This window comes from Macrobrachium nipponense, chromosome 32, assembly GCF_015104395.2.
Source record: "Macrobrachium nipponense isolate FS-2020 chromosome 32, ASM1510439v2, whole genome shotgun sequence".
NCBI lineage: Eukaryota > Metazoa > Arthropoda > Malacostraca > Decapoda > Palaemonidae > Macrobrachium > Macrobrachium nipponense.
This window is the reverse complement of record NC_061094.1, coordinates 39,014,841-39,024,322: the sequence shown is the minus strand read 5'-3', so window position 1 is coordinate 39,024,322 and position 9,482 is coordinate 39,014,841. Positions and strand designations below refer to the sequence as shown.

General features: G+C 39.8%; 1 protein-coding gene across 3 annotated transcripts in view; it reads left to right on the top strand.

The window, feature by feature from the left end:
- Positions 1-1,743: 1,743 nt before the first annotated feature.
- LOC135207354 (breast cancer type 1 susceptibility protein homolog) overlaps positions 1,744-9,482 on the top strand; it is a 62,257-nt gene continuing 54,518 nt past the window's right edge. For all 3 annotated transcript variants that reach the window (XM_064239082.1, XM_064239081.1, XM_064239083.1), the window contains exons 1-2: positions 1,744-2,109; positions 6,451-6,556. In XM_064239082.1, the coding sequence (XP_064095152.1) occupies positions 6,486-6,556 (71 nt within the window). In that variant the 5' untranslated portion in view covers positions 1,744-2,109; positions 6,451-6,485. The remainder of the gene's footprint in view (positions 2,110-6,450; positions 6,557-9,482) is intronic.

The window sequence follows — 9,482 nt, the reverse complement described above, 5'->3', positions numbered from 1 at the left end:
TATATATATATATATATATATATATATATATGTATATATATATATATATACATAAATAAGCACACACGTACATATATATATTACCCAACCCACTCTCACAAACACACCATATAGGCATATAATAATCCAATATATATCTTATTATTAAATTACTATTATTATACTATATATATCTATTGTATAATATATAACGGTAATATATAATATAAATTAAATATACTTAATATCTTATGATATATAATATATTATAATGTATATATATATACGGATATATAATATATAAATATATTATATATATATATTATATATTATATCTATATATTATATTAATATAATATATACACACACACACACAACATCTTAATAAATATATATAATTATATATATATATATAATTATAATATATATATAATATATTAACACAAACACACCACCACATATATTTTTATATATATATTATTAATATATATATATATATATAATATATATAATATAATATATATTATAATATACCCCCCTCCCTATCAATATAGCAGGAAGCCAGGTACTATGTCGTACCCTCTGTAAATGGGGATACAATCCACAATGAAGAAAATTCCTCTTGTAGTTTAAAATATATATTACTTGTATAGGTTCTTGTTCACTTTAGTGAACAAGACCACAGTTGATGGGCATAAGCTTTAATCCTTATACAAGTAATATATATTTAAACTACAAGAGGAATTTACTTCATTGTGGATTGTATCCCCATATATATATATATATATATATATAATATATATTATATATATATATGATATATATATATATATAAACATACATATGTGTGTGTGTGTGTCTGTATATATGTATATATTTAAGAGATGCTACCCTGAGTCTGCTGTTATGAATATAGCAGCGACTATGTTCAAAATAAGTAAAGAGAAACCTCTTCGGATGTGGCAATGTTAATTAAAAAAATCCCCCATGAATACTAATGCAACACTCAAGGACGTGTCATGAGTGCACCAAAGTCGCTCGGTAGTGGTAGGAAATCTTAATATAAATGGTGACCAGATTTCGTAAGTAAACTGAAGTATTCGTACTCAATCTTATACAATATTTTGCGGTCTTATCTCATTTCAGAATTTTTGTATCTCGGGAAAGAAATAATCATTGTGGTTTATTACTCTAAACACGTCATCCACGACAATGGCAGCGAAGCAAAAAAGACTGCTGTAACCACCTAATTACTTCAACTTGTGGCTTAGCAATAATCTCATCCTTCATCATCTTATTTGAAGGGCTCGCTAAATGACTCATAATTTTATGGAACAAAATCGTAAGGCGGGGCAGTGTTATGTAATTTGCACGAGGTAAACAAAACGCCCTTTTATTCTACTCAGATGAACGAGGACGTCGTAGTCGAGTACTGACGCACGGCCGCCTTGGGAATGTCATCGTTTATTATAAATAGGATTCAAACACATGTTGATGAATTATTTAAATTTATTTTGTGTTTAAATGGAATGGTGTGTGATGACTAGGGGCCATTTAAGCGTTGCCGAGTTCACAAATATCGGCGTTTATTATAAAATGAAATTCAAACACACGTCGATAAATGCTTTAAATTTATTCTAAATTAGAAATGAATGTCATATGATGATTATGAGCTATTTAAATGTTGCAGAGTTCGCAATTTTGCAACAAAACTGAGGAGCAATACAACACTTGCAACAGATAATTCTGCTCAGTGGTATATCGCCAAGGGTTACAAACATTGAATGCTCCGGCGTATTTTACGGCCAATTATTTTCAATGATTTACAGTTAAGCCGATTGCTTTTCATGTTGAATGGTCGAGATACAGTAAACAAATTACCGGTGAGGGCGGGGAACATGAAAAATGTGAGATGTATGAGCTGTGTCCTTAATACGGCTGCGTATTGTATCAGCTGATCGTGATTGTTGACCATCTTCGTTGCAGCGGAGATTATGAAATTTTTGGCGGGAAGCAATTATTATTATTTCTCCTCGGCTGTGGCTGCACATAACCAGGCTGTGCGAAGTGAATAAGAAACACGGCTTTGACTGTCGTTGAGAGGATTCCTCAGGGCTTGCAGTTATTCAGGTAAGCTGAACCAAACACGTCTCGGGGGTTCATGTCCTGCCACCAGGTGACATGTCGGCAGCAGGAAGTTCTGTGGTAGCTGTTGATGTCCGATTGATGTTGCCGCTCGGCCTCGGCTGTGTGGCTCTGTGTTTCTTTCACATTAACCCTTAATGAGTTTGTTTAATATTCGGATGATGTGAAGCGGATGCAGAGTTAGGGAGACATGGCTGGACGTGAGAAATCCGATCGTAAAAACGGGTCAAAGCAGACCTTACCTTCCCAACCTAACTTAAGGCCCGTACGGTTTAGTCAGTCAGCTTATAATACATTCTAGGCTAAACAAGGCCAAAGCCTATGGATTGGATTGCCATCCTACAACTTTAGGCCTGGATAATCCTATCCATAGGTTAGCCTAATCCCATCTTATGTTCAAGGGTAGAATACCGAATGGCCAGCCTAAACCGTAGCACGACCCCCTTCCTGAAAAAGTACTTTAACACTTCCTGTAACCCAAGACATTAGTCAAGACCAAGCATCCGTTGAAGCAGCACCTCAAGACTACTACCTACTTCCCTCTTGAAGTAAGTTTTTTTCTCCCAAGTCACAAATGAAGGCTATAGGTAGGTAGGATTTCTACTCCTAGAATGGGCCTGTAGGCCAATTTAGTCAAGCTTATAACAACAATGAATTTTGGCAACTGTATGGTACGATAGGCATAACAAGTCTAGCCAAGACCAGGAGCGTTGACCAAACTGCCACATGCGGTGCACTGTAGGCATTACTTAAAGTTCTTTTGTTCCTTTTACTGTATCCCCTTCATATTCTCTTTCTTCATCTTACTTTCCACCCTCTCCTAACACTTGATTCAAAGTAGTGCAACTGAGAGATTTTCCTCCTGTTACACTTTTCAGACCTTTTACTGTTAATATCCATTTCAGCACTGAATGACCTCATAGGTCCCAGTGCTTGGTCTTCAACCTAAATTCTACATTCAACTCAACTCATTGACCAAACTGTAGTCGAATGCTGACAGCTGTGGGTAATAGAATATGAGAAATGAAAGTTCTGAATTAAAGGTGTCCACTGATAAACACAGTTGTAAAAGGGTTGCTTTCAGGATTGATTAGGCTCGACAGCCCGGCGGTTGTTCTCGAGTTTAAGGTGGATTCTTGTAACTTGATGCATCTTCAGAGCTTAGAAAGTTAAACTGGCTAAGCCTATCATAAGAGCAGTCAGTGTGGAAGTCAGGTTTTGTTTGGTTGTCAGCGTTGAAAAGATAGGTATTAAGGCAACAAACTGCTAGGAGTTGGAACTGTGTATTGTTAGAAGAGAACACAGTTTTTAAAATTTGTACATGTATCTATAGCTAGTACCTACATCATAAAATAGGACTGGGTGATCAGATTATACCTAAATAGAATCCTTTTTGAGATAAGTGTGTAAATTCCTAGAACTTCTATAATTAACAATGCGTTATTGAACAGTGGTTTTTCTGCTGATTTTGTGGAGAGGGCCAAAGTTTAAGTTTTCTCAGTCGGCTTCATTAGCCTAAAATAGGCAAATGGCAACTTATAGGCCAGGTGACATGTGTATCAAAGAAGTTGGTTATTCTGATTATAACCAAAATTATCTTTGATTTGTAGTACTATGGGTTGCTGTAAAAGCTGATAACTGCTGAACTTAACATAGTCACCGATAACTGTAGAAAATACACAAAATAGTTTTTGGCTCTTAACAAGGCTTAAAGTTAAGATTAATCACTGTAAACAGACAAAATTTGTCTTTTTCGCAGCTTGCAATAATAGAATAAGACTCAATAGCAGGCAGGGATGTGCATTACCCCTGCAGGGCAGACACATGAACCATTAGCAGTTATGACAAATGATCGTCATAAGCCATACCTCTCTCATACATTACCATGCCAGGGAAGATGCATGTGAGTTGGCACATCAGAGTGGCTCATATTAGGAGGAGTCATTTTAGCTCAAAGATAGAGAGAATATAGGCTCAAGCCTAGATTGCATCAGTCTTTCTTCCAATCATTATTCAGCACTATATATCTAGTCTGATTGTTCATGTCCAGTCTGACAGTGCGCACCAAGATATAGTACTGCTGTATTAGCCTCACTTATGGGGGATAACAACTTTTGCTCTTGGGTAGGCTATCTGTTAGGACCCAAAGTTGTATCTTCAGAACTCCTCCAGGCAGAGTAGGAACAGAGAGATTGTTTGGCTCATTATGTTTAATGACCTCAGGAGGTAACCTCAGTCCCTTTGTTGAGACCATGTCATCTTTAGACCTGTCTTTTTGATTGCCGTGTTAGCTACTTGCTTGTGGCATCTTGGATCAGGTTAACAACCACTGCCACTGTTGAGTCCATGTTGTCAATAGAGTGCACTCTAGCATCTGATTTGGAGGTGACACATTTCTTCTGCTCTCCCTTTTTAACAATTGGGCGTGAATGGTTAAGCTGTTACATGAACCCATCAATTTACAGGTGCCCGAACCAGGTCCCTCTGAACAATGGTTAAGCCGTTACATGAACCCATCAATTTACAGGTGACCCAGATACCAGGTACCCTCTGACATGGGTAATTTATTTTTTTCTTTTATTTTCACACCTCACTCAACTGCATAGTTCCTGATGCTGAAGGATAAAGTGCTTTGTGACACCATATACCACCAGTTACCTACCATGTTGCCGAGTTTCAGCGACTGATTCCAGCTCATGTCAGGCAATACTCATACCTAAAGGACTGTGGTTTGTACACAAGAAAAATTCGAATTGTTATAAACTTGTGGTTTTGCACTGATATGGAATCACTGAAAACCTCACAAGAAGAATGAATAATCCATTGGTATACACTATTCACAAGACACTTATTAGAGCGCAATAAGTCCACAATTTCAGAAAACCAACAAAATTTACATGATGTGAAACAGGGTAATTTAACTTCATGCCCAGTTGACATACTGAAAATGAGGATTACAGTAATTGTAAAGGTAAGGATACCCTATACTGAATGGAAGAATAAAGTTAAAATGTAATGAATAATGAAAGTGAAATACACAACACCTCAACATACTACAAAAGAAACACCACTCCTAATGAAGTTGTTGGTAACAGTGAACAATGGTAATTTTAGGGTTATGATCAAGTTTATTAATGAAGATTGAATGGCAACAAGAAGGTCCTCACAGCACTGACAAAATGATAAGGGAAAACATTCGCTGTGATTATTTAATCAACCATCATAAGATAACTATTGAAAGCCTAATGGAAATAAAGTCATGAAATATAAAAGTTATACAATGTAAGTGCTTGAGTAGTCAACTCTCGAAGGAAGGTGTCATTTGCTTGATGCAAGGAACGAGCAAGATGCCTTCCTTACCACAAAGGCACTATCAAAGGGATACCTGGCCAGGTGAATAGTTCATATTTTTTTCTTGAATGTGTCTAAGGAGCTCCTGACTGTAGTCAGGCAGTTACACTTAGAAGTAAGAGAAGTAGCTGTTGTTACCATTTCAAGGCAGCAACTAGTTTCAGCCCCACCTTCCTTGTTGAAAAGGTTATGTAACACACATGGACTAGGTAATTTGATTGTAACTACAATAAGTGTGTACCTTTCACAAGCAACAAAAGTCCAGAATTATTTGCATTTTCTGTTTTTACACCTATATCTTTTCCTCCTCCTCTTTGATATCTCCAAGGAGACTAAATGAAAGATAGGTTGACTTGACTACACTGCCATCTGTTGGTGAGCTATCATAACCCCATCTGGTGATGTATATCAAAAGTATTATAAGTTAACTGTTAGTAGCTTAATATATCTTAAATTATATTAGTTACTGATTGAATTTCACTATAACAAAGTACTTGTAAACAGAAAATGTACTTGAAGTGGTTATTTTTAAGAATAATAATTTGTTGTCATATTCATTTTCATCCCTCTCATATAGTGTTTTTGATGTGTATTCATATTGAATTTTTATAAAAAAAAAAAAAGTCCCTGAATTATGACGTGTAGGTTCTCTACCATCAGATGTAAGGTGGAAGACCATTTATACAGTATGTATTAGCTTTCATATAGTGTATAGTATATATAACTCATCAAAAATTATTTTTGCATTTTTTTTCATATTTATAGTATGCACATTTATATTCATGGTTTTGCTTGTTCATAAATAGTATATTAGGTTTTATATGCAAAGCTATTTTAGTTGCTCTAAAGAAAATTTATCCATTAATGTCGATAGACAAGAGCTGAACTCAGGTTTGGGAGTATGTATCAGTTACTCTATTAAATAGAAGTTTTCATGGAAGTTGTTCTAATTTAATTCATATTTTTCTCTTGTAGATACATTATTGTGAGAGGAATGGTGGAAAGTCAAGATGGAGGACCGCCTAAACCAGATGAATGCCGTCATGCAGTCAATGCAGAAAACATTGGAATGCAATATATGGTAATATATTTTTGTTTGCTTGTATTCTTGGGACAACACAATTAGGTATTGTTTCCTAGACAAAAGTTTTGAGGCTCTCGTAGAAGTATGTTTTCCTTGTGTCTCTATTGGTATTTCTGTTACTGGTTCAATTTATATATGAAAGGGTGGTTGTTTATCCTTTGTTAATTCTTTTTTATCCTTTCATCATGGAGAATCATAGTGTCTGTATAGTAATTTCATTTATGAATAGATTAGTGAGTGTGGGCTATGACCAGTAAAAAATTAGAAATAAAAATAGTACTTTTGCTATTGCCTATTGGGACCAAAAAGAAAGGTAGACATTCTTATAAGTACCACTTATCATGCTCATGTACTTAACACCAGTAATTTTTGCTTTTTTAAACTACAGTATGTTTTACTTTATTTGATCTAAGATCTTATAGGAAATTTTGCCCATTATGATATTTTTATCCTAAACAACCTCATGTTTTTGGAAGAAAATACAGTTTTGCCTTAAGTGATCTAGTGATCTGATTTTCCCAAGTTAGCCTTAATTGCTTGATTAATGATTTCACTTTAGCAAAAAGCATGCACCCAAATTGGTTCCTGAGGATGAGAGAGGACAACTCAACACCAGAATCAGTATACAGTTGGCTGTACATATATAATAGAGTTGCTCCACTATGAACAAAAAAGTAAAGTTAGGTTGCACTCCAAGTAATCATAATCCTCCTACCCATCAGCCTTGGATCCAAATGTAGTTGAATGCCTTACATTTCAAGTACAGTATCAAGCATACAAGAAGAGGGAAAAAACAAAAGTAAATATAAATTTATGCTAACATAATGTTTTCAGTCCAGGAAAAGTCATCAGCTACTCTTCTCTCCCCCCACCTTGGGGACATTTGTTCCTACGCGGTATACTAACCATTGGTCCTTTACAATAGGAATTACTTAAGGTGGAGCCTGGACGTGGCCGCTGAGCTTTTAACAAGGCAGTGCAGTAGTTAACTAACCGTCCGGTTGTTGGTTATGCCAAGACTGGGGTTGAGTGTTTAATTTGCTTTCAGCCGTCGTCGAGTGAGGACGTACCTCTGCGCTCTCTGCCCGACTGTCTTAGCTGAACTTCGCTGTTTGCCGGTGGGAAATTTCTTGTTTGTTCTCTTTTTATTCTTTGCTGCTTTTGACGGTTTGCTTGAGTATCATGGATTCTCAGCAGTCCCTTGATTTGCAGCCCCTGTTGCTGTCTGCTCCTGTTAGGCATTGCCTGGGAGTAGACGGTAAGAGTTGTAATAGGTTTCGCTCCCTGGCCGAAGTGGACCCCCATTTGATATGTGCTTTGTGCCAGGGAGTGGATTGTGATGGAGTTATTACTTGTGTGGAGTGTTCCTTGTGGTCTGCTGCTTAGCAGGAGAAGTTCGCTTGCAGGAGGCGCTATGTAAGGAGACCTAAAGCCCTGGTGGGGATTGTTTCGCCCCCTTCCACTCCTGTTAGGGATCCTTCTGCCTCGTTCTTGCCCCCACATGACCGACCTACGTTCGCTTCTATCCTTATGGGGGAAGCTTCTCTCCCCTTGCCCTTCTGACGAGTCGGGGGCGAGGGGGGAGCTTTTGCGGCAACTTCAAGGGATGCTCTTAAGGGGATCTCTTCCTGCCCCGAAGGTCCTTTTTCAGATCAGGGATCAACCCCACCCTTAACCCGACTGTTCCCCCTGCAGGTATTATGCCCAGGTTAGACCAGGCCTGGGTCTCCCTGGGCCTCGGGGTCCCCCTTGGTGCCAGCGCTGCTCGCTCATCTGATCCATACCCCGACCAGCGCTGCCACCCACTCTGTCTCCACCCCTACTAATCTCTACCATGTCCCAGCCCTGCTACTTGGCTCCCCCGCACCTGGTCTGGTCCCACCACCCGACGAACATCTCGGCTTCCACGAGTGGCGGGCATCAACTGCCTTCCTTTACTCCCTATATGATGCTGCCCCCTGGGTTCCTGCCATCCCTGGTGTCGCCAGAGGTTAGGGCTTTGCCGGCCCTGCCGAGGATGGGACCTGTCCACTCATAGTTTTCTCTGGACCACTTCCTGAACCCCGCCTCACCTGCTGGACCTGCTGTTGTTCCCGGACCGGCTGCTGTTCCTGATCCTGAGCCCCACTCTGGACCTGCCGCTGATGTTCCCTGGAGTGCCCTTGTTTTGTTCTTGGAGAAGGTCTCAAAGAAGTTGCATAGGAAGAGAGGAAGAAAGGTGTCATCATCTTCCTCTTCGGAGTCATCTTCGTCCTCATCTTTCCCTTCATCTTCGTCTGCCTCCTCCTCCCCTTCTCCTCCGAAGGTTGCTCGACCTAAGAAGGAGAAGGTCGCCTCTTCCCCCCCAAGAAGCCTTGTGCTGAAATTTCTAAGGTTCTGCTCTCCTCCTCTGGGAGGAAGGCAGTTGGCTCTCTTGTCGGCTCTCCCTCTCCTTCGGGAAAGAGAACCGAGGGTCTGCCTTCCGAGGCCAGAGCCTTGGCGGCCGTTGGAGAACGAACCACGGTTCGCACTCCAACTCTGAGTTCTGATGGCGCTGACGGAGGAACCGGAGCCATGTCAGGGTGTCTTTCGCGAGTAACTCCGAGTGTGCTGCCTCTCAAAGGGGGTACCACATCCACTGGTGGTGGCACGAAACGAGAGAAGGGATCGAGCCACGGCCTGAACCCTCCTACGAAGACCAAGACTGGCTCTTCGTCAGGAGCCAAGACCGTTGCACCTCCCACGTCGGAAGGAGCAATGGGGGAGACGAAGATGTCCCCTGTTCAGTCCTCTTCATCAGGGGCTTCGGCCTCGAAGAGCACTGTGACGTGTCGTGGGGGGGATGCACGTTCTCAGCAGGTGGGGGACCGGGTCTGCTGATCACAAGAAGACCGTGGCTCCCACCAGCACTGCTGCAGAGCAGAGAGAACAGTCGCATTCTCCT